General features: G+C 44.1%; 1 protein-coding gene across 1 annotated transcript in view; it reads left to right on the top strand.

Moving 5' to 3' along the window:
• Positions 1-8597, top strand: part of XDH (xanthine dehydrogenase) — a 65908-nt gene extending 57311 nt beyond the window's left edge. The window contains exons 33-37 of the mRNA XM_056852355.1: positions 337-451; positions 2085-2150; positions 2733-2921; positions 5518-5685; positions 8467-8597. Coding sequence (XP_056708333.1) covers positions 337-451; positions 2085-2150; positions 2733-2921; positions 5518-5685; positions 8467-8517 — 589 coding nt within the window. The 3' untranslated portion in view covers positions 8518-8597. The remainder of the gene's footprint in view (positions 1-336; positions 452-2084; positions 2151-2732; positions 2922-5517; positions 5686-8466) is intronic.
• The last annotated feature ends 17601 nt before the right edge of the window (positions 8598-26198 follow it).

The following is a 26198-nucleotide window of genomic DNA, read 5'->3' as shown; positions in this document are numbered from 1 at the left end:
ACGGGCATGAAATTTGAAAGGGAATGTAATGCTCAGATGTATAAACAGTGAGCATGGTGATCATTCACAACAGCAATAGTAGTTTGAGAACCCAATCTTCCTAGTTTTACAAAGGTATTTTAACATTTGTAGTGTAAGAGGAAGCCTTTGTCTTCATTGAAGCCTAAAGAAATTGAGTGAAACTTACTCATAAAAACATTTCATTCAGAAAATTCACATTAAAGTCTCCCTCTGAAGTCCCTTTGTTGGAGAACGGTGACTTCTGAGTCAGAGGCAGGGCGGGAGTAAACTTCATACTGATTTTATCCCTTGATTAGTTTTCTGCTCTTTTTCAAGAATTCCTGACCTTGGATATGACTTTGAGAAGAATGAAGGGAAGGCCTTCCATTACTTCTCCTATGGTGTAGCTTGCTCTGAGGTTGAGATAGACTGCCTGACAGGTGACCACAAGGTGAGCCACCAAGGAAGGTATTAAAAGCACCTCTTCATTTCAGCAAAGAACATCTTATGTAACAGAACATAACTGATAAGGAAGTTAGTTTGTTGCTCTGGCATCTCTGAGCTGATTCCACCAGGAGCATTCACAGAAGGCAATGACACGGCAAATCGTTCTCCCCCTTTGCCTTCCTCAGGCATCCTTTTGTCCTGAAATACTTTTGAGTGTCAGCAGAGCTTCACAAACGAAATACACCCCAGGATGGGGTGCCGTAGTGGCAATGGGGAATCAGGCAACACTGCATCTTGCACCAATGGAAGATAGGAAGAGTCAACGTGATGTAGTGGTTAGGAGTGGTGGACTCTAATCTGGAGTACCGGGTTGATTTCCCCACTCCTATACATGAAGCCAGCTGGGTGACCTTGGGCTAGTCACAGTCCTCTCAGAACTCTCTTAGCCTCACCTAGCTCACAAGGTGTCTGTTGTGGAGAGATTAGGGGAAGGAGATTGTAAGCCGGTTTGATTCTCCTTAAAATATAGAGAAAGTCGGCATATAAAAACCAACTCTCCTCCTCCTCCTCCTCCTACTCTTGATTTGCCTTTGTTGCTGCGGCCTCCATTCCCCCCACCCCGTGCCTCATTTTCTTTGTAAGACTCTCCCAGGCCCCATGTTTTGGACCAAAAAAAAGGCTGCTAGGCAAAGGCGGGGAAATAGCATTTTCCCAAGATGAAACAGCACTGGGTTATTGGCATGTAGAGTATTCCAGCCGTGCTAAAAATGTATTGTGTAGTTTGGTCCTTAGTTCTCAGCAAGAGATGAGAACCAATGGCCAACTAGACATAATGGTGTCCTTGGGCCGCTGCCTTCATTTTAAAATCATTTTAAAATGCTGGGAGCTCCCAATTAGCCTGGTGGGCTAAGGTGTTCTTGTTCCCACCATGCCTCATCAAGTGCTGATATGGCCCCACTAGTCCCCATCCCTGAGGCTATTTGGGCACTTGAAAAGATAGAGGGGGAATCAAGAGCATCATGCTGTGGGCCAGATCAGGACTGGGCCTTTGCAGCATTTAAAAATCAGTTTAAAATGGTGCTGGCATCTTTGAGGCACATCTAATTAGGCCCTAAGGGGGTTGTCACTAGGGTTGCCAGGTCTCAGTTGGGAAATACCTGGATATTTTGGGGGTGGGGTTTGGGGAGGGGAGAGACTTCAATGGGGTATAATGCCAGAAAGTCCACCTTCCAAAGCTGCTGTTTTTTCCAGGTAACCTGATCTCAATCAATTGTACGGAGATCCATTGTAATAGTGGGAGATCTCCAGCCACCACCTGGAGATTGGCACAACCCTAGTTTTCACATCTAGTTAGGGTCTAAGGGTTTTTTGCCAAAGACTTCATAAAAGAGATGGGTTTTGAGGACGGATTAGCCCTGTGTTGAAGATGGGTGGTTGAAGCTGAGAGATACGGCTCGCCTACAGCAACTTCATGTACTCATGGCTGAAATGAGATTTGAACTAGAGAGTTCCAGCTCACAGCTTGGTCACGATAGGACACCAGCAAAAAACCCAGCATGGTTGAAACAGACCCAGCTCTAATTATTTTACAAGATTCGTTCTCCCCTTAATCAGTCTTTACTTTCGCCCATTTTTAGAATCTTCGTACAGACATTGTGATGGATGTTGGCACCAGCTTGAACCCCGCTATCGACATCGGGCAGGTAAGCGATACACGGTGACGCTTTGCGGGGTGGAACTGGGCATGCACTGCAAGCAAGCAGATTACATTGGTTAATGAACAACATCAGACAAGATAAAGAGCAGTGGTAACATGGCAGCTGGCTTGAAAGACGGCTAATTTCTAATTTGTTATTAGCTTCTTTGCTTATCACCTTACTGACATAATGATACATTCCTTTATACCAGCTGGTCATTATTAAGAGAACTATCCCAAGCTCTGTTTAAAGTATATTCTTCAAGTTACTTATTCCAGAGTAGTTTTTGTTTACTTCTGCGCGTTACTTAAAGTGGTTCTAGATGCTTTTTTCCTGCTATCATTTTGATAAAGTTTTGCCTGCTGCTTTTATTGATAGTTTATTTTGCTGCTGTTTAATTGAATTTTTTTTGTTATCTTTATTTACTTAGAAAATTTATAAGCTGCCTCTCGAGAGACCTGCTTGTGGTGGCTCAGAGAGTGCCGGTGGCTCAGAAGCCAGCACTAATGGAAAGGGACCCCAGTCACTGCAAACACTAAGAACCCAGGACAAGGGAGAATGTAACTTACTTGAGGCTTACTTTTGCAGATAGAAGGAGCATTCATCCAAGGAATTGGACTCTTTACTCTAGAGGAGCTGCGCTATTCTCCAGAAGGCAATTTATACACCCGAGGGCCTGGAATGTATAAAATCCCTGCATTTGGAGACATACCAACAGAGTTCCATGTGTCTCTTCTCCGGGACAGTCCAAATAGCAAAGCCATTTATTCATCCAAGGTATGCTGTCATTGAGAGATACAGCTCTTCTACAAAGGCTATTTGTGAGCATACTCTTAGATGTGTGTGTGGCGGGATATGTTGCTGATAAGTTGCTTCCCTCTCTTTCAGTACCTTTCCCTCTCTTCAAATGACTTTTCTCTCATGTTGCAGTGACTCTCAGTCAGGGATGGGGATCTCCCTGTCCCTTGACATTCAAGGGACAGTTAGAATGAGCTTTGACTGGTTAGCCGGCTGTGGCCTTTCATGGACAGAAAAGATCTGGCCACTGTGGCGCATGTCCTGGCTACATCTAGATTAGATTACTGCAATGTCATGTATGTGGGGCTGCCCTTGAAAAGTGTTTGGAAACCTCAATTGGTACAGAACGCTGCAGCCAGGATATTGACTAGAGTGGGTCATAGAGACCATATTACTCCAGTTTTGGCCTATTACTAGGGTTGCCAACCTCGAGGTAGTAGCTGGAGATCTCCCACTATTACAACTGATCTCCAGCCAATAGAGATGAGTTAACCTGGAGTAAATGGCCACTTTGGCAATTGGACTGTATGGCATTGAAGTCCCTCCCCTCCCCAAACCCTGCCCTCCTCAGGCTCCACTCCAAAAACCTCCAGGTATTTCCCTACCCAGAGCTGGCAACCATACCCATTACACTGGCTTCCAATTTGTTTCCAGGCTCAATTCAAGGTGCTTGGGACCAACATACCTGAAGTACCGCTGAATCCCTTATTAACCCACCTGACCTTTACGGTAATCTTTGGAGGCCCTGCTTCAGGTGCCCCCGCCTTCTGAGATTAAGAGGGTGGCAGATTGAGAGAGGGCCTTCTCAGTCATGGCACCAATGGGCACTTCTGCCATTGCTCAGCTGGGGGTGGAAGAGAAATAAGCGGGAAAATGAGGGGTGACAGGCAGTGTCCCAATGCGCTGATGTCACTTCCCTTGTGCACAGAAGTCATGCAAGTGAATTGCTGGGGACGCTCTAGTATTTGGTCAAAATTCTATGGTTAAACCAGAGAGCACAGCCCCCGGGACAAATCTCTCACTGGTTGCTAGCCAATTGGCAACCCTATCTTCTTTGGACTGAATATTAGCTCCTTGGCTATGTTTTATGGACTCTGTTCAGCTGGGCAAACACATATTACATTGTTTTAAAAGCATTAACTTTGCGGTAAGGTGTGAAGTTATTCATTTGTTTTACTGGTGTATCTGGCCGTAGAATTTTTATAACATTATAAATATTCTCTCACCTCAAGGGTAATTAGTCTCTCTGAAGCAGTAAACCAGGATAATAAAGATGTTGGAGACTTTAAAAAATAAACTGTACTTGGAGAATTAGATATTCAGTTTGGTCTCTTCTGCTTCAATCCTCTGCATTTTATCTGTTATGCATTACCTCAGTATCATTCATTAAGCAATGCCGTTGCAGTATTCTTAGATATAGCTGTGGCTGTAAACAACAGAGTTGGAAGCTCTGCTTTGTGGGAGATGTACAGTACAATCCTAAGCAGTGTTACAGAGAACACATTAGTTTCAAGGGATGAAGAAGCGAGTAACTGTTTAGGACTCTAAAGTAGTCTACTAGGACAGGAAACAGGAAGTAGAAGGGAAGAGATTTGATCAGGCCCAGTCTATCTGACTGAGGGCTCAACTGGACAATACATGTGACGTGACTGGGGTTGCCAGTTCTGGGTTAGGAAATACCTGGAGATTTTGGGGGTGGAGCTTTAGGAGGGTGGGGTTTGGGGGGGAGAGACTTCAATGAGCCCTGGCTTCCTGTGCACATAGGGCTGCCAGCTCCGGGTTGGGAAATAGCTGGAGATTTTGGGGGTGGAGCCTGAGGAGGGTGGGGTATGGGGAGGGACTTCAATGCCATAGGGTCCAATTGCCAAAGGGGTCATTTTCTCCAGGTGAACTGATCTCTGTCAGCTGGAGATCAGTTGTAATAGCAGGAGATCTACAGCTAGTACCTGGAGGTTGGCAACCCTATGTGCATATAGGGCTGGGTCATGTCACAGAGAGCCAGTGTGGTGTAGTGGACAGGAGCGGTGGACTCTAATCTGGAGAACTGGGTTTGGTTCCCCACTCCTACACATGAAGTCTGCTGGGTGACCTTGGGCTAGTCACAGTTCTCTCTGAACTCTCTCAGCCCCACCTACCTCACAAGGTGTCTGCTGTGGGGAGAGGAAAGGAAGGAGATTGTAAACCAGTTTGATTCTTCTTTAAAAAAAAAAAAGGTAGAGAAAGTTGGCATATGAATACCAACTCTTCCTCTTCTTTATTTTCTATAAACCCATCTTGTTCGCACTCTTACAGTGCTCTAGATTCTTTTCTTCACCTTAATTGCTCTTGAAGGTGTGCTTGAGTGGTAACATTATGAAATGTTTACAGGTAGTTTGAGTTGTGCACAGGAGAGTTATTTTTATCTCCTACAGTTTTGTCCTGCCCAAACTGACGCTTGTAGTGAACTTGGGAATCAATGCAAACCGTTTTCAGGCGATGAATACACTGTAACTCAAGGGTGATCTGTACCATGAACAGTTTCCCTGTTAAATATGCAGCGAGAGATGTAGTCTTTGATTTTCTTTGATCTCTGCAGGCTGTGGGAGAGCCTCCCCTGTTCCTGTCAGCCTCTGTGTTTTACGCCATTAAAGACGCAATATTCTCTGCGAGGGCAGAATCGGGACTTAACCAACCCTTCAGACTAGACAGCCCAGCCACCCCAGAAAGAATACGCAATGCATGTGTCGACATCTTCACCAAACTGGTATGTTGTTTTTCTGTGCTTCTATGTGCATTTTAGTTTGCTTTTAATTGTTTTAATGATGTGTTTTTGTTTGGTTTTAATGGATTTTTAAGTCATTTTATTATGTATATTTTCCATCTATTAGCTACCTTTGTGGCCCTGATGAGAACAGAAAGGCAGAGTATAAATTTTGTAAACAAACAAACAAACAAACAAACAAACAAATGTTTCTTACCTCCTTCCATGGCATAATTCCACACCGGAAGGGCTCAGGAGAGCAAAGGTTCAACCTGGAACCTCTTTCCAGTGGTTTCCCTGCTGACTAGCCATAACCACACCCCTCTGACCCCAATGCATGGCATACATAACGGCAGCCTTCCTAGATCAGCATAAGGGGCTGCCAGCCATTTGCTGATTTCCCCCCCTGGCCTGGCTGGTTTGCTACTTCCTGCTAAACCTTTTGTTAGGGAAGCCAGAATTTTGAAGAATGGGCCACAGAGCCACTCTCCCTTTTAGTGCACTTAATACCACTCACCAGTCACTTTCTCAGCCTAACTTACTTAACAGGGTTGTTAATTTGTTGATAAGTAGATTCTTATCTTCTGCCAAGGAGCTCAAGGTGGTGTGCATCATACTTAGGGTTGCCAACCTCCAGGTAGTAGCTGGAGATCTCCTGCTATTACAACTGATCTCCTGCCAATAGAGATCGGTTCCCCTGGAGAAAATGGCCGCTTTGGCAATTGGACTCTATGGCACTAAAGTCCCTCCCCTCCCCAAACCCTGCCCTCCTCAGGCTCTACCCCAAAAACCTCCCGCCAGTGGCAAAGAGGGACCTGGAAACCTTAATCATGCTGTCCATCTCCATTTTATTCTTCAACAATCCTGAAAAATAGGTTATAGTGAGACTTCAGGGCACCATGCATCCTCCTCCTCACCACAAGAACCCTGTGAGGTACATCGGGTTGAGAGGGAGTGACTGGTCCAAGACCCTCTAAGCGCACCAGCTTTCAAATAAGTGGAGGAGGGAGAGAATGAGGCATGAGGCACTGAGCTCCTTGGAAGAAGGATTTGATAAAACGTGACGGACAACAAGACAGACAGAAGTAACCACCTATTCCATATAAAGTAGATGATGGGAGGGTTAATTTATACATAAAAAGGAGCTTCCCCTTCCCCTGCCTTACCACACTGAACACTATGGCTTGAACCACTTTTCATTCAGGTAGCCTAGCTCAGATACCAGAAGTGAGAGGGAGGCGTTAAGAGCTGAACTCTAAAAACTTGGGCTGTGTCCAAGTCTGCCACAGGAACTTTCAGTCGGATTGTGCTGGGGAACTCACAATGTACATCTGGTTGAAATTCCTAGTGGTGGCCCTGGAGGCATGAGGAAGACTTTGTACTATGAAGCCAGGCCCTTCTATTGTCCCTTCATGAAGAAAAAAATAATTAGACCTTTTCTGCTTTATAGGTCAAAGGGAACAGGCAGTGAATGTATTTATTTGCTTCATTTATGACCTGTCTCTCTCTCCAGTTAGGGTTACCAGATACCAGTTGAGGGTGGGAGATCTCCCATCCCATCTCCCATTATCCAACACTGTTCTGTTGGTCAGTGGGAAAAACATAAATGTAAAAATAACCATTGATATGATGGTGTTGCATCACTTCCAGGGAAAACTTAGAAGTGACATTATGCCTCTCTAGGAATTGCTGGAAACTGTGATAAAACAGGGAGTTTCCAGCAATTTTAGAGATGCATGATGTCCCTCCTGGGTTTTCCCTAGAAGTGATGTATCACTGCTGTTTTTCCCACTGTGGCTGCCTGCCTGTAAAGGTTCCATGTCTGACTCAGTCAAGCCCCATCTTCTTACTGCTCCCAGGTGCCAAATGTTTTGAAATAAAAACACTGTTTACAACCAGGCTTGATTCCAACACTTTTTTTTTTATTTTAGAGGTTCTTTGCCTGTCCGTGCTTCCATGTTCCCAAACTAGGAGCTAATGAAAACTGCCTGTAGGTTTATTGTTAGTTTGTGGGAATCCTGACTTTTTTAGCCTTGTCGTTCCGGCAAGACTGAACCAGAAATAGGGCCTTGTGTGGTGACTTAGAGTGTCGAACTGGGATCTGGGAGTTCCCCACATTACAAGGAAGCTAACTGGGTAGCCTTGGGCTTAGTCTTCCTCATAGTGTGGTTGAGAAGATAAAATCTACATAAGCAACCCTGAGTTCTTTGAAACAACATACCAGGGAGAGAGAGAGCATTGACTCTACAGAGGATGCTCAACAGCCTATTTCAATACCCAGCCTGATAGTTTTGCTCTTTTAAGGGTCATAGCTGAATGACTGAGGCCAAACTAGAAGAGATTCTTTAAGATCCAGGATTGGCTCTCTCTCCAGCATGTTTTTCATTCATGAGTAGCAGCCACAGAGCACCTTGTTTCAGTTCAGGACTCCCGTGCAGAGTTTCCCCTGGTATCTTTGTCTTCACACTCAAACAGCTTCTGGAGCTGTTATTTGCTGTGTCAGAAGTACCGGATGGATTTCCTCTATGATGGGGACTCATTTTTTGAACCTTAGTGCCAATCTGAATCAGGGTCTCCTTTGGCTGTTTTCTATGAGGGAAAAATGCATTGGATTTCCACTCATCAATTTCCTATTGTCTTCAGCCTGAAGGCAGATAAGTAAATCAAAAGGTGGTTGTGCCTTGTGGCTATTTAACTACCAGAATCTGTCACATTTTGGACAAGTGTAGGCATTTCAGACAAAGTTTGTGTTTCAACCATTTAAATTTTTTCCCTCCTGTCCAGTGTCCCTCTGCTGAGCCAGGCACCTTTAAGCCATGGTCTGTGAGAGTATGAATGAAGGCACCATCTCCACTCATGAAGCTGGTTTTACCTCAAGGGACCGAAAGAGACAACCCTCATTTCTGATAACTGAAATGTGTTCCTGTATTATCAGTTGCCTAAGAAAAGGGTAATCACTGATGGATTATTGCTGGGATGTAAATGTAATGAAGAGGAAAAAATTGATGGTTTTGCTGCATATGAAATTGAAACTCCTTGTAAAATTCATTTAAGCTTGTTTGTGAATCTGTTCATTTGAAAAGATGAGGCTGATTTTTTTTAAAGGCTGATTTTCGCAGGCTTAGGTTCGATCCATCCTTCTTTTTCTGCTTTCTCCTTAATCTTTGGAAAGGATGGGTGAAAGCAGTGATTGGGCCAGGACCCCGTTGCATTTCCCGAGGGCATAAAAAGAATTTGAGAAGTTTATTATCATTTAATTGATGAACACTCAGCTTCTCCTTACAACTTCTTTTCTGTTTTTTTGAGAGTATCAGATACATTAAAATAAAATGCAGATTTGCACAATGAGAGTTAGCCAAATATTTTGCATTTGAATTCATAAGTTGGAAGCAAAATGCATTGATTCCAGTGAAGCTTATCTACAACTAAGAGAGCAGTCTTAAGCAAAGTTACACCCATTTACATCCATTGAAATCAGTGGGCTTAGAAGAGCATAACTCTGCCTAGGACTGCACTCTGTGAGTACTTACAACTGCAGCCTGATTCAGTAATGAAAAATACCATAAGCTAGTACCGATAAGGTCTGGAAAGTCAGGGTTTTTTCTCATCCTATGGAATGCTTCCCCCTCCCATTTGGTTTTGCTTATCATAGACTAGGCTGGGTGATAAACAGTGGCTTCTGAGAGCGTTGCTAATGAGTGAGGTCCCCTTAGGAACTGATCGGATTCCCCACTTGGTAGTACAAAGAGGTTTAATAAAACACTCCATCGCTTGTAAGAAAAACCCAAGTTAGTTTACATTTTCTCTGTGATAGGATGTTTGTGCAGCAGTTGCTAATGTCCTATTTATGAACCTGCCAGAGTCTTTACTTAGTAGATCCAGCCAGAGGATGTGAAAGTGGAATAGTGTGGTATATGGACATTTTCATAAACTGCCAGTAAGTAGCACTTACAAAGGGATAGCTCAAATTTCTGTGCAGAAAATTGGGAGAGTCCTGACTAGTTTGTGAGATTTATCTGTTCCACAAAAGGTTCATAAATATTACCAGAGATGTTTGAATGCAATATAACTGACCACATCACCCCTCTTACCTGTTAAAGCAGAAACAGCACGCCCTATATTCTGTCCCCTCATTTATGCCCTCCTTATATCAAAACACAGCAGACATATGGGAGCCGTTTGACAGTAAAATCCTAAGCAATGTTACACCCTTCCAAATCCATTGTACAGTAGTTACAGTGGTGAACTAGGATCTGGGAAATGCAGGTTCGAATCCACACTCTGTGATGGAAGCTTGCTGGGTGACTTTGGGCCAGTCACCCACTCTCAGCCTAACCTACGCTGCAGGGTTGTTATGAGAATAAAACAGCAAAGAGGAGAATGATGTAAGCTGCTGGGGAGAAAAGTGGGGAAATAAATAAAGTAAATAAAAAGAACAATGTAACAGTCTGGATTGCACAGCGTGTGGATGAAATGTAACATCCTCCTCCTACACGTCCAGAAGTCAGTGAGTCTGTAGTTCATTTGAGAACATTGGTTTGCATCATGCCTTTTGATCGCAGACTATTATTGTTGACATTGACATTATAGGAAACCAGTGCACGTTCCCTCTGGACAGAAGCATGATCATAATGCATTGAGGTTTTAGTGCCTTGATTACATGTAATGGTATTCCCACAATATTTTTAAAAACTTGTAAAAGCAGGTATGTGTATGAGCTAAGCACACTCCAAACAGGTTTCCTAGAAGTGTATTTTATATCGTGATGCTCCTAATGACGATTAGGAACACTGAATAGTGGTGTTGTACTCTTTAATAACAAGATAGCATCAGTTGGTTGCTACTACTATCAAAATGACAACCGTTTGGTAATGTTTTAATAGTTCATATGCTGGGTTCAGTTGGAGCAAAGAGAATGGATTAGTCTAATCTCTTTAACAATTACTACAGTGTTCAAGCAATGTATTTGTGCTTTAGGTGTAGAATGAGTAAAGTACAGTACAACCCTAGTGCTACACAGTAAGCTTAGAGGTATGACTTGCAAATACACTGTCATTTTCTACTATTTGACATTTACTGTTATGGATCAATCCATGGCTCTTGTGCTGTTGCTGGAGTACTCAGGTGTATTTTGCCAGTTTTGTGGAATGGAACATTTTTCTGTAGAGCCCACAAAATATTATGCTAAGCAAAGGAATAAAAAAAGTACATGGTGACATATTGTTGATAACCCCGTATGACATGATTTCAGGAAGTATTTTGCTCATTTTAAATTGTATACTTTACAAATTATTTTTATTGAGCTTTCTAATTAATTGGTATCTTTATGACCTGAATGTATAAGAAATTCTTCTTGAAAATTGACAATTTTGAAATATAAATGGGCTTTTAAAAAACACTTTGGAAGTTTGTTTTTTTAAAAACTTGGGAATCATCTGGTATTATAGCAGGTGGGGCTGCCTTTGAAGGGAAGCCTCCTCCCCCTTCCCCAGTGCCATGGCCCTGATCCAATTTGGGCAATTGCTACTATTAAAAGGATTTTAAAGAGACTTGAAATCCAAGGTCTAGTTTGACCCTGAGTCTTAAGCAGAAACTGCTGAGATCCTAGCATTTGCACTGAAATGCTAAACCTACCCAACATAGGGTTGCCAACATCCAGGTGGTAGCTGGAGATCTCCTGCTATTACAACTGATCTCCAGGTGATAGAGATCAGTTCCCCTGGAGAAAACGGCTGCTTTGGCCATTGGACTCTATGGCATTGAAGATCCTCTGCTTTCCGAACCCCACCCTCCTCAGGCTCCACCCCCAAAATCTCTAGGTAATTCCCAACACAGAGCTGGCAACCCTAACCAGCTCAGTTCTGCAACATTTCTCTTTGCGTATGGGGAAGGAATGATCCATTTTCGGGGCCGCAATAACCCTAAGTGGTCCCTGCAATGCAAGTAAGGTCCCAGAGCAAGCTGTTAGGAAAGTGAAATGCAGCAAAGTCAAACCGAAAGAAGTGGCACAGCTGTTTCTTCTGCGCAAGAGAGAGTTCATTGAACATCTGCTCTTCTAGCCAGCCATAGGTCCAACGGATTTTGGAGTCGATGAACTCGGGAAGCTGGCTGTTCCCAAGAAGCCCAGCCCGCTGCATCAAATGGCGCACTTCACTGCCAAGGAAGCCAAACATGATTATATAATCATAGTGGACGAGGCATGGCCGGCACAGGCTGACCAGTGGTTTCCATTCAGCGCTGGCATTCCTGGATCCTCTGTATAAGATGTATTGGATAAACTCCTTGAAGGTTAGGCCCTCAGCCAGCCCACTCATGTAAGCAGAGATGAGTCTGTGGAAAGGTTCCCTGATAAAGATCACTTTTGTGTAGGATTTCAGCAGAGCCTCCATTGACGTCAGGTTGTACTGGCTCAGCATCTTTTGGGTGCCAAACTGCCGGTGAATGGGAACAGGCAGCTGCAGGGTAACGTCTTCTCTCTCCTCCAGCATCTCCAACAGCTGCTCCCAGCCTTCGACCCCAGTGGCTGGGATTTTGCAGTACAGTAACTGCAGTTTGTTGTTCACCGTGACTGAAGACACCACCTGAGAAGCTTCCTGCTCACTAGGGGGGAGCTCAGTGATTCTAGCAGTTTGACCACAAAAGGATCTCAATGTCTTTTTCCTGAGCTGTTGAATATGCAGGAGAGTATCGAATGTCACCGGTAAATCCTCTTTCTCTACAGTTAGATCATCTGCAAAACATATGAAGAGAAGAGCTAATCTGGCAAAGGATGCTGGGATCAGATTCTTTTATCTAGCTTATCTGGAAGCATTGGTGTTGGTTGGAACCACCACTACCACAAGTGGCTAATCAGTGCTGAAACATTTGTAGTTAGAGCCCACACATAAGCCAGTGAAGAGTGTGTATTTATGAACATCACTAGGAGCAGCTTCCACAGCTTAGAGCAGGGGTGGGGAACCTTTTTCCCGCCAAGGGCCATTTGGATATTTATAACATCATTTGTGGGCCAAACAAAATTAAAAATTGGACGACCAAGCCCCAAGCAGGCAGCTGCCCTAGATGACCCCCCCCCCAATGCGGGCAGGCATCCAACCAGGGGCATCTTGGGCAGTCCTAGCAGCTCCATAGCTAACGACTCTTCTGCAAGGGGGAAAAAAGGTTCCTTTTCTCGGCAAAACAAACTCACATCCGCTTTGAATAGAGGCTATTCCTGTCCACGGGAGGGCGGGATCACCAGTCTTAGATCCTTCTGAGCTAGAGATCTGCCAGGACCCATGAAGGGCCAGACCAAATGACTTTGTGGGCCTTAAACAGCCCCCGGGCCTGACGTTCCCCACCCCTGGCTTAGAGGCTACAGAGAAGGCTACCCACTGTTGCATGGGTGAGAAAGCTGTAGCTGCCAAAATTTCCTCTTCTAAACCTAGTGCAAACCTAAACCAGGTTACATTGTTCTAAGCCCATTTACTTTGATTGATTTAGAAAAGTGTAACTGTATTTAGGATTGCACAGAAAATTACTATTAAAGGCACAACCCTCTTTCCCTGTCCTTTATTGTGTTTGGTCACCTTTTTTAGAAGATACATGTTAATGGACAAATAATCTGAGAACACTGAACTGCTGCATCAGAATTACTTTGCATACTGCGCCATTGTGAATGATAAAACACTACCTTGGCTCTGAGGTGAATTTCTCCAGAGAAGACGGCTGCTGCACCACAACAAGGAAATGAAAACCAGGGCAGCAAAGAGGAGACGAGTGAAGAAGTGCATTCTCTGGCCTGTACTACCAAAGTGACTGCTCCTAGCGACAGCAGGTAAAGTAGATCTCTAAAGGAATGCCAGCAAAAGAACATTGGATGTTTACTCTGGGAAGAAATTTCAGTCAGAGTAAGGTTAAAGTACAGTTTGTGCACGGGTTTTGTTTCCTAATATATTTGTCGTCAACAGACAGGGATACCTAGCAGGCCAAAGAGGCATAACTCACGGCTTTGTTTTCTACATGTGTATAGATAGGGTTGCTAACCTTCAAGTACTAGCTGGAGATCTCCTGCTATTACAACTGATCTCCAGCCGATAGAGATCAGTTCAACTGGAGAAAATGGCCGCTTTGGCAATTGGACTCTATGGCATTGAAGTTCCTCCCTCCCCAAACCCCGCCCTCCTCAGGCTCCACCCCAAAAACCTCCCGCTGGTGTAGGGTTGCCAACCTCCAGGTGGCAGTATTCAAAAAAAACAGCTAATAAGTGCTTACAGGAGTGTAGAATTCAAAATATGGCACTTAAACAAAAATATCCAAATCAGGAGAGTCACGATACAAAACTTGCAGTTAGAGTAATGTATTAGAACATTAGAAACAAAGCCACTTCTAACGCAACAAATATACAATTAGAACGAAGTTCCAAAACAAATACTAATACAAATTGTAAGCATATGCCGGCAGCGCTCGGCTAGATTCAGTTCGTGATCTGTGGTGTACTTAACAGTCACTTCATACAGCACCGGGAACCAAGAGTAGAGTAGCAATGGAAATCCGGAAAAAATTCCATTTCGTATAGACTTTCTCAAGCCTTTTGAATGTTCCGTGCAATATTCTGTGAAGAGATGCATAGTTCCATAACAGGCCATCCGTTGTGAAGCACCAATAAATAAATAAATAGGAATAAATAGTTAAATAATTAAAACAGCATACCATTCAAAATTTGAAGGAGTGTGCCTTTCCTCTTTCTTGGGACGACAAAAGTAAGACGCCTAATTCATTCAGTGAGCCACGTCATTCAATAGGGTCTCAGAGCAAGCGAACTCATTACCGTAATACCCTTAAAAGTGTTGCCCAGCTACTTAAAGTGCCACGTGTAATAAAACAAGTTGATGTTTTTATAAATAGCTAGATAAATCCATGAATGTATTTAATCCATTGGGGATGAGAGAATTGAACATAAATATAAATCGGGACTCTTGTTGGGACATCAGACGATCAATATCAACGGTAGAAAAAGGCCTGCCCTTGTATTGCCATACAACAAAGAATTGCATCTCCGAATCTAGGTGCCTTTTTTCTAAATAGTGGGCGGTTAATGGCGCCTCTAAATTGCGGTTCCGGATTCTGGACCGATATATCGTTAGATGCCCGTGTGGTCTTCCCTATGTGGGCAAAACAAAGAGACCCATCAAAGACCGAATTCAAGAGCACAGGTCCAGAATCCGGAACCGCAATTTAGAGGCGCCATTAACCGCCCACTATTTAGAAAAAAGGCACCTAGATTCGGAGATGCAATTCTTTGTTGTATGGCAATACAAGGGCAGGTCTTTTTCTACCGTTGATGTTGATCGTCTGATGTCCCAACAAGAGTCCCGATTTATATTTATGTTCAATTCTCTCATCCCCAATGGATTAAATACATTCATGGATTTATCTAGCTATTTATAAAAACATCAACTTGTTTTATTACACGTGGCACTTTAAGTAGCTGGGCAACACTTTTAAGGGTATTACGGTAATGAGTTCGCTTGCTCTGAGACCCTATTGAATGACGTGGCTCACTGAATGAATTAGGCGTCTTACTTTTGTCGTCCCAAGAAAGAGGAAAGGCACACTCCTTCAAATTTTGAATGGTATGCTGTTTTAATTATTTAACTATTTATTCCTATTTATTTATTTATTGGTGCTTCACAACGGATGGCCTGTTATGGAACTATGCATCTCTTCACAGAATATTGCACGGAACATTCAAAAGGCTTGAGAAAGTCTATACGAAATGGAATTTTTTCCGGATTTCCATTGCTACTCTACTCTTGGTTCCCGGTGCTGTATGAAGTGACTGTTAAGTACACCACAGATCACGAACTGAATCTAGCCGAGCGCTGCCGGCATATGCTTACAATTTGTATTAGTATTTGTTTTGGAACTTCGTTCTAATTGTATATTTGTTGCGTTAGAAGTGGCTTTGTTTCTAATGTTCTAATACATTACTCTAACTGCAAGTTTTGTATCGTGACTCTCCTGATTTGGATATTTTTGTTTAAGTGCCATATTTTGAATTCTAACCTCCAGGTGGCGGCTGGCGATCTGCTATTACAAGGGACTTCAGTGCCATAGAGTTCAATTGCCAAAACAGTCATTTTCTCCAGGTGAATTGATTTCTATCATCTGGAGAAAATGGCTGTTTTGGCAATTGAACTCTATGGCACTGAAGTCCCTCCCCAAACCCCGCCTTCCTGAGGCTCCACCCCCAAAACCTCCCGCTGGTGGCAAAGAGGGACCTGGCAACCCTACGCTGGTGGTGAAGAGGGACCTGGCAACCCTAGCTGCTACTGAAAAGGCACTGTCTCATGTTATCACTCAGCCACAAATAACGGAGACACACAGCATAGTGCCCCAGAAAAAGAGCTGAATATTTTGGGAGATAGTTAGGCAGCAGGCAATCTTTGAGGTATAACAGTTCCAGATTATTATTAGAGTGATTTCCCCTCCCCACCGAGCAAGCGCAGTGCTCAGCCCAGACATTTCTAGGATTAACAAGCAAGGCTTCCAAATGAAAGATTAGGGTTAAAAGAAGGATCTACCTCCACTATCTCTCTCCCCCTAGGAAAAGTGCCTCCTCCCCAGATATCTAGGCCACTTCTCAGCTTTCCACCCCCATTGTAAACAGATGTTGAATTTTTTTTTATAAGAGAGACTACTTCCATTATCTTGGTAACAAATGAGTATGTGAGGAGAGGAACATCTGCTTTATAATAATAATAATTTATTATTAGGTCTATGACCGCAGGACCAAGGGAGGAAGAAAAGAAGGGAGGGGAAGACGAGGGAGGATGGGAAGCATAATACATAGTATAATACAATCTTAAGTTAACAATGCTAAAAATTAGGCGTCAGCCCAATAAGTAAAAATCCTAACTAAAATAAACTGGGGGCGGAGCGAACTGACTAAAAGTTGCCAGAGGTAGGCGTTGAGAGTTTTTTCTTCTTAAGAGCAGCCACTCTGGCCAAAAAGCGGGCAACATTCGATGTGGTTGCACCATTAGTTGAGTCGCCAAGCAAAAAAGGCAACACCCAGGCATGTAGAGGGAGGTTCAAGCTGGTGAGGATTGGAACAATAACAGCATCTCTATCTTGAGACCAGCGAGGACAGCAGAGCATCAAATGGTCCAACGTTTCAATTTTGCCCGTGTTACATGGGCAGAGACGGTCCGGAAAAGGTATCCCGGTATATCTGCCCAACAGAACATCTGCTTTCTCATGAGGAGAACTAGAAAGTCATCCAGTTCCTTCATGCAGATAAAACTCTTTATAGAGAAAAAAGAAAGATGTGTCTCATACAGACAACTGACTCAGAGTCAGAAATTGCTGCAGCTCTTGTCCAATATGTATCTGGTGGCTGCTGGCCCTTTGGCCGGGGTTTTCTTGTCCAAAGGATATTTATGCATGGATGTTTCCTTGCGGTCACCCCGCCGACTGCCTTGGGGCTTGGCTTTGATTACGCTTGCATTTTCCGACCGCCAGAGGTTGCCTTGCTCTTCCCGCACATTTCCCCTGAGTTTTCTGGATGCTGGCTAAACACGAATCCAGAAAACGTGGGCAAAATGCGTGGAAACGCACGGCGAGAGCAAGGCGACCTCTAATGATCAGAAAATGCAAGCATAATCAGAGCAAAGCCCCAAAGTAGTCGGTGGGGGGACCACGAGGAAACAGCCATGCATAAATAGCCAGAAAGTCTCAGACTCTTTTATTTGCTGCCTTAAATTTCCACCAGAGGGCGGCAAATTCGTGGGAAACAGCCTCACTGAAATGATAAACAAAAGCCGATATTGATAAAGTGCTCCGAGCATTAAGGGCACATCTGCTTTACATATTGCTGCTGGATCCAGGACAGGCTGATGACTCTGCTCAAGATACAGATCAGGAAAACCTCTGTTCCAGCTTCTTTATCGAAGATGCTGCTGAATTAATTAAAGGGGCCTCTCCTTCACTGGAATGCTTGCCTTGAACGGCATGGCCCGTCTGAAGTGCCTTCATCGTCAGCTATATTTGCAAGGCACAGTGTTGGCAATGATGGGTGCTGAATATGCAAAGCATGTGCAGATACACTGTTTCCCCCACACACTGAATAACTATGGTTGCCAGATCCCTCTTCGCCACCAGCGGGAGGTTTTTTTGGGGCGGAGCCTGAGGAGGGTGGGGTTTAGGGAGGGGAGGGACTTCAATGCGATAGAATCCAATTGCCAAAGCGGCCATTTTCTCCAGGGGAACTGATCTCTATCAGCTGGAGATCAGTTGTAATAGCAGATCTCCAGCTACTACCTGGAGGTTGGCAACCCTATGAATAATCCTAATATTGAATAAGCCTTATCCTAACCAGCCTCAATACAGCTAGATTTAGGAGGGACATTCTGGTCAGAGAGTTTGCTTGTTTCTACCCCGCTTTTATCACCAATGGGAACCATTCAGGTGGGAGAGGGTCATTGTCCCCATCTTGTGCAGCTAAAGAGCTGGCTGGAGATGAAGGAGGACCCCTTCCTAGCTCTACTGTCACATGGGGTAACTGCTTGGGACAGGCTGAAAGAGACACAGACACAACTGTGTGGTTGCCAAGTGATGACATCTTGCCCATTCCATCTTCCCCTGGAAGTACTTCATCCCTAGCATCTCTGTGTCTCCTTTGGCCAGTTTCAAGTGCTTGCCAAATCATGGCTGAGCCGGCCTTCTTCCCTTCCAGCTGGCTCTTTGGCTGCATCAGGTGGGGATTTTGGACCTCCTCTTGGGAGCTGGCTGGGCGTTCTGCCTACCTTGGCACCAGACCACCTCCTGCCACACCCTTTCCCCAGCCCCACTGTGCCCTGGCTGATGGGCTTCCAGCGATTCATGGCACTGCAGCTCCTTATTTAGCAATGTTGCCTTCAACTGCCTCTGGTACCTGCATCTCAGCTTCACTTATCCTGGCCAGGCTCCAATATACCCCTGCACCTAGTTGTGTGGGTGGGGAATGGCCACTACAAAGGACATGGACAGGAAAAATGGTACCAATGTGGTGGGACCAGGTAAGACCTGCACTTTCTTGTTCACTCAGCAGCCACCCTGGCTTTGCTCCAATCTTTCAAAAAAAGGTTCCGGCCATTTATGCTTGGTTACTTAGCCTCGCGATCCCTGTGGGACTGCTTCAGGGCTTCCTTTGGATTATTCATAATTTTTTCCACCTTCAGAAGTCACTTCACAGCCACTAAACACTTGTCCTGCAATTTCAAGAACCTGCTTAATCATGATTTTAAATTTTGCCTTGATCCCAAACTGAAGCTAATTTAGGCAAGTTCTGTGAATAGTCTTAACTTTGGGTTTCTCTTCCCCCGCCTATTCTTGCTTGTCCCTCCCTCATCCAACCCCTCCCAGAGAAGCCATTTTGGTCAGTTTCGGCAGCAAGTATAAAGATCAGAACAGAACCAGCTGTCCCCCCCTTCATTTCTGTTAACTATTTTAGAGTTTTTTTCACTCAAATAACACATTAAAACAAGCAAACAAAATCTTCAGGGCAAAAAGCCCCCTTGCATACAGTTTTGAGAATTCAGATCAGAAACCTGAGCTTTTGCAGAATGACAAACCCAGTGCAAATTTTCTCTGCATAAATGGCCTCTGAGTGAAGACATGTGGAGAAATGGAGAGAAAGTAACTACTTACATTTGTATTTTTTATTTGATTTGTACTCCGCTCTCTCCCGGCCAGGCTCAGGGCAGCTTCCAACAACAATAAATATATAATAGATATGCAGAAGTACAAATATAACATTAAACACTCTTTTTGTGTAAGCTGGTCTTTGACAGTAATAAATAAATGATGATGAACATTAAACACATAATTTAAAACCATAAATCCTATCCTGGTTCTCCAGGATAGACCCCGTAATCACCTCATGTAGGTGGAGGTGTCCTCAATAGATGAAGTTGGTCCCAAGTATGCACTTTGTAGACTTTGCTTTCAGATTGCTAAGCCCCTTTCAATGTTTTTGTTCTTTAAAATATAATAAACACTTCCAGCTGTGGTTGTTTGGGGATTTTGCAAAACAGAGTGACCAAAACTGGAATCAATGCACAAACTGGAGATTGTTTTTCCAGGCTAAATAAAACCACAAAAAAATCAGCAAGACAAATGGCTATTGTTGGGAATGCATGGGTTTGCAGAGGAGGTCAGGTTGTACTGGCGTCCGTCTCTGGGTGTCAGAACTTTGGTATGTGATGACTCCCATTCATCGAGGGATATTTTTACTATGTAAACTGGAGGTGTAGATGGGAAACTTACTCCGGTTCCTTTAAAAAAAGATTTCAGTTAGGAACCCCATTTTTAGACTGAATCCTTAGGTCTTTTTGAGCAACAAGTGCTGCCAGTACTTTTCTATCAGTGGAACAATTAACAGGAAGCTTAAAAGTCTAACACTAATAATGGCCTTTTATATTGCACCACTGCAAAAAACAACAACAACAACACCCATCATTCTAAGTTTGCCAACATCCAGGTGGTGCCTGGAGATTTTATGGAATTACAACTGATCTTCAAACTACATAAATCAGTTCCCCTGGAGAAAATGGCAGCTTCAGAGGGCGGAATCTGTGGTGTTACATCTCTTCTGAGTTCTCTCCCCCCTCCCCAGGCTCCAACCCCAAATCTCCAGGAATTTCTGTACCCGGAGTTGGCAACTCTAGTTAGCTCACCCAGTGATTATAATGATAAGATGTTAACTCACACGCTGAAAAAGCCAAGACTTTATCATACTCTAGCCATAGGGTTGCCGACCTCCAAGTAGTGGCTAGAGAGCTCCCGCTATTACAACTGATCTCCAGGCGACAGAGATCAGTTCCCCTGGAGAAAATGGCCACTTTGGCAATTGGACTCTACTTGCCTTGAAAGCCCATTGCTGGGGTTGCCGTAAGTCGATTGTGACTTGACAGCACTAACATACATATCCATGGAGCCTTTTTTAACATCCTCAGATAACTACATGAGCATCAGTACAGCAAATTCCAGAGGCACGGCAGCTAAAACAAGCAGGAAGCTGCTTACAGAAATTAAAGTTAACCACGCAGGACCCCAGAGTTGATTTTTAACCACAATCCTCTGCATGAGAAGGGAAGGAGGAGAGCGAGGCATGCACACAGGCCCAGCGGCAATCTGGGTTTGTACTAGGGTCGCCAACCTCCAGGTGGTGGCTGGAGATCTCCCGCTATTACAACAGATCTCCAGGTGACAGAGGTCAGTTCTCCTGGAGAAAATGACTGCTTTGGCAATTGGACTCTGTGGCACTGAAGTCCCTCCCCTCCCTAAACACAGCCCTCCTCAGGCTCCACCCCAAAATCTCCAGGTATTTCCCAACCCTGAGCAGGCAACCCTAGTTGTGCACAATTTTTACTTGAAGCACAGTTAAGACCTCTGGATGCAGCCTAAGATGTTTTTAATTCAAGAACAAGTTGCCATAGGCCATTTTTGCATGGTAATTAGCAGCCCATTCCAGGCTGAATTGCCCCGCATATTTTTTTTTTTGAATTTTTCACGCTGAACCGTCTTTCCGGAAGTGACTATGAAGCCAGCACATACCTGCTTCACATTACTAAAGAGCCCATTTAACGCGACCTTTGGTGTTTGCCGTGAAGAATCCCCCTGAAGGAACCATGCAAAATAACAGCGGTGGGTTAGCTATGTACATGCTAATGACTATGCAAACAGGAACAAAGGAGCAGGTGAGTAGGGGGGTGGAATTTCTCCTTTTGCGTCGGGACCACGAATAGGCATTTGTAAAGTTGCACTTTAAAAAAAGAGCTTTGAGTGAGCATCAAAATTGACCATGCAAAAATGGCCACAGAGTTCTGCTCGCTTCATCATCTGCATGAAGCGAAATCTCACTGAAGTCCTTACAGCGACACTGCAAGGTAGGTTAGTGTTCTTGTTCCTGTATAGGGTGGGTGGAAGACTGAATGACAGTAAGTGGTCAGTGGCCATCCAGGAAGTTTATGGCTGAATTTGAATCAGGGAATCCCCACATACGTATAGCTTGCTCTTGCCTTTAACCTTTGCAGCGCTTCAGTGGAAGATAAAGTAACCCCGGGATCATGTCAGCAGGCACCCAGGCAGTCTACCTTCATTCAAACTGGCCTCTGACCCACTTTCAGAGTTCGGTGAGGTTGAGGCATGGAACCACTGCTAGCCGCTTAAAATTCCTGCATGTGTCACTTCCCTGCCTAGAGTCACGCACAGCTGTCACCATGCTTAGCATGAAAATTTAGGCGCACCACTGCAAATGACTAGAATGCAGGGCCAAAGCGCTGAGCAATAAGTTTAATCGCAGGTCTGTGGCAGCCGAACGTAATTTGCTGAGACAGGAGCAGGAAGCTAGCACAGGCGAGGATTTCAGGCACCTGCTGGAAGCCCCAAGGTTATGTGAAGTGACCCTGAACTGGCTCTAAAATGGAGTCAGTAGGGGGTGGGTACTTGGGTAAAAGATCACATGTCTTTCCAGCACACAAACAGGTACAAAAAGGATTAAAATTGGTACACAGAGCTGGCTCTTCCTGTTTTCTTCCAGGCGAGAACTGTGATTGTCACTTATTTTCCAGTTTCTCATCCTGGAAGGAAGATGATATCAGATTTGTATAAGTGCTACAGGATGTTTGCATGACTGTCCATGTCAGAAAGATGCTTTCCCCTTGCCCCTTGCTGTAGGGGTTGGGGGAAGTACTATAGATTTCCATTGAACAAGTATACTCTTAAGATGTTAAATAGTTCTAGGCTAGTATACATATTGAGCAATATGGAAGTTTTTGGTGGGTCATTTCCACAAGCATCAGGAACTATTCACAGTTTATTAAAGATTTCTATAATTAATGCTACCGTATTGAGTGGCTTTACTTAATTACCAAATACACAGTTAAACCCATCCACATGGGTCCCTGTTAATGCTAATTCTCTGCTGTGATGTGCATACATTTGCCAAGGAGACAAAGGCATATCAGCCATATAGGCAGCAAAACAGTCTTGCCACTTATGTGGCTTGTACAGATTGGTCTCCAGTGCATAGGGAGACCAAGCTCCAGATTTCTTTCTTGCCAATGCTGTTCCTTTCAAGGATCCATTACAAATAAGCCAATCTCATTATTTGAATTGGCAGGAGATAGATATGTCAACTTCATATCAATAATCCACAGTTTCTGAAATACTCATCTTCTCCTCTTCAGGCTAAACAAACCCAGCTCCTTCAACCTTTCCTCATAGGACTTGGTCTCCAGACCCCCCACCATCTTTGTTGCCCTCCTCTGGACACATTCCAGCTCGCCTACATCTTTCTTAAATTGCGGTGCCCAAAACTGAACACAATATTCTAGGGCCATTTATGCTTGGTAATTAGCAGCACGTTCCAGGCTGAATTGCCCCACATATTTTTTTGAATTTTTCACACTGAACCATCATTCAGGAAGTGACTGCGAAGCTGGCGCATACCTGCTTCACATTTCTTAAGAGCCCCTTTAACGCGACCTTTTGTGTTTGCTCTTCTGCCACGTTGAAGAATCCCCTCAAGCAAGCAGGCAAAATCACAGCATGCAAAATCATTAGCAACAGAGGTTGCTAATGACTATGCAAACAGGAACAAAGGAGCAGATAAGTGGGGGGTGGAATTTCTCCTTTTGCGTCGGGACTGCGAATAGGCATTTTAAAGGTCGTATTTAAATAAAGAGCTTTGAGCGAGCATAAAAATTGACCCTGCATAAATGGCATAGGTGAGGTCTAACCAGAGCAGAGTTAACTTGATCTAGTTCTTTCATGTGCTGATGTACTATACATAGGGAGATGTTTATGTGGGGGGGGGGGATATTGCTAAACACGATCTCCCCTCAGGTTTCCCTACAGGGGAGGAAAGTGCTCCAGTCCAGAATTCTACCTCTCTCAGTGTACCATTTCCTTTGACTTAAGCTGTAGGACAGCTCTAAGAACTTTGTGCTCCCCAGATAATTCACACATGCATTCAAACTAAAGGTGAAAGATACCACGGGTGTAGTGTTGCCAGCCGGGAGCCTTGTGCTGGTGAGAACATTGAGAGGGGTGATACAAGGGGAGGGGAGTGATATGCAACACAGTGGTATCAGCTCTGAGTGAAGACCTGACCGTGATGTCAACGTGTTGAGTGAAGTTCTAGACTCCCCGTTTCTGTGGTAAAAACATGATGTCACACAATGTCATCCCCTCCTCCAATTGCTCCTGCTTCTGCATTGAGCTGTGACTGGGGTGGGGTGGGGTGGCAAGATTGCGGAAGTGGGAGGCTGCCCACTATTGCAAGCAGACTGGCTTCCCTACAGGGGAGGAAGACTGAGAATATCTTTTTGCCAGCTGCCTGAAGTCAGGGCTGGGCTTCTCTTTCTTGCTGCTTTTTTAAATATAGTCTGAACCATTACAAATAAATATTTGTATGACTTTTAAGATGGATACAGGGTTAAATGTAAGCAAAGGGTATTCATGGCTACTAGTTAAAGTTGATATTAGTCATGATGCATACCTATTCTCTCCAGGATCAGAGGAGCATGCCTATTATCTTAGGTGCTGTGGAGCACAGGCAGGATGGAGCTGCTGCAGTTGTCTGGTTTGTGGGCTTCCTAGAGGCACCTGGTTGGCCACGGTGTGAACAGACTGCTGGACTTGATGGGCCTTGGTCTGATCCAGCGGGGCTTTTCTTATGTGTTCGTATATTACCTAGTGTGTATAAACCAAACCTGAGTGGTGACAAGGGGAAGACTGTGGTAGAGAGATAGCCCTTTCTTCAGTCACTAAGTGGGAGGTGGCTCCTGAAATAGGGACACTCCGGATTCAGTGGTTTGGAGGGATTTGTTTTCCACAGGAGGTGGGCAAATCTAAGGAGTGTGAAAGGTTGTGGAGAAACCTCCATTCTCTGATATTCTGTGTGCTAGGGTAAACTGAGTCCACACTGAGTATACTGAGTATATGAATATATTGAACAACATCTTGAGTATTTTACTGAATAACCTGAAGAAACAGTACTGAGGACTAAGTACTGTGCCTGTAACCATTTAAGATTTGAACTGCTCATAACCAACTAAGCGCTGTGCCTCACTTGAAAAAACCCAATCTAACTACCTCTCTGTAAATAAAAAAACTTAAATTTATATTAATTATTATAAAATCAGTTACAGCCTCTAAAGCCTCTCAGTTTCACCTGGGGGAAGGAAAGGGAAGCTTTCTCCTCACACAAACAAGGGTGTCAGACTGTGGGGTTTAAGAATATTAAAAACCCTCACAGTTATTGGTAACAGCAGAAAAGTTTGTGAGGGCTCAAAAGAGAACTCACAACTTTCCTCCTAGGTAGCTTAGATTTGCTTCATATCTAACTCTCTTGCTTATTAATGTTGTGCGTATTTGTCCCAGTTTCACTACAATGTACTTAATTTGCTCAGGAGATGTGATAATATCATGCATCAAAGAACTTATTATGAAAGCAAAGATTACACATTATATTATAACTTTTCTCAAAAAAGGAATGGGCAATTGAAGAAAAGTGTCACGGGCACTCTTTTTTATCACAATGACACTCTGTGGTTTGTCATTACAAGCACAAGAAGACTTGAGTGGTCAGAGATGGCGCACTGCACATAAAATAGACTGAAAGACAAGCAGCAGTCAAGCTGGTACTCCTGCAAAAACCAACATTTCCCAACCAGCTGTCATCAGAACAGAAATTGATTTCTTAGCACTTGGCTTTGCTTTCTCTGCCAGAAAAAAAACTCCTGATAATAAGTCACCAGTCATTCATGTTTGGATAAGGCATTGCAGGGTCAAAGGAAAATGGCACATCCACCTAGATCCAAAGCATTGTCATTCCAGCAGTAGAATTATAGAATCATAGAGTTGAAAGGGATCTCCAGGGTCATCTAGTCCAACCCTCAGCACAATGCAGGAATTTCACAACTACACCACCCATGCCCCCAGTGACCCCTACTCCATGCCCAGATGGCAAAAAACAAACAAAAAAACAAAAAACAACCCTCCAGGATCCTTGGCCAATCTGGCCTAGAGGAAAATTGCTTCCTGACCCCAAAGTGGTGATTGGCATTACCGTGGGCATGTAAGAAAGAGCCATGAGAGCCACGCATTGATGCAACCCCTCCTGCCCTCCTTCTCATGATCTTCCTAAGTTCATAGAATCAGCATTGCTGACAGATAGCCATCTAGCTTCTGCTTTAAAACCTCCAAAGAAGGAGAGCCCACCACCTCCCGTGGAAGCCTGTTCCACTGAGGAACCACTCTAACTGTCAGAAAGTTCTTCCTAATGTTTAGCCAAAAACTCTTTTGATTTAATTTCAACCCATTGGTTCTGGTCCGACCTTCTGGGGCAACAGGAAACAACTCCATATGATCCTCTATATGATAGCCCTTCAAGTACTTCAAGATGGTTATCACATCACCTCTCAGTCATCTCCTCTCCAGGCCAAACATACCCAACTCCTTCAACCTTTCCTCATAGGACTTGGTCTCCA

Source organism: Euleptes europaea, chromosome 7 (assembly GCF_029931775.1).
Source record: "Euleptes europaea isolate rEulEur1 chromosome 7, rEulEur1.hap1, whole genome shotgun sequence".
NCBI classification, from domain to species: Eukaryota; Metazoa; Chordata; class Lepidosauria; order Squamata; family Sphaerodactylidae; genus Euleptes; species Euleptes europaea.
The sequence above is the reverse complement of the archived record's forward strand: the minus strand, read 5'-3'. Positions and strand labels throughout refer to the sequence as shown.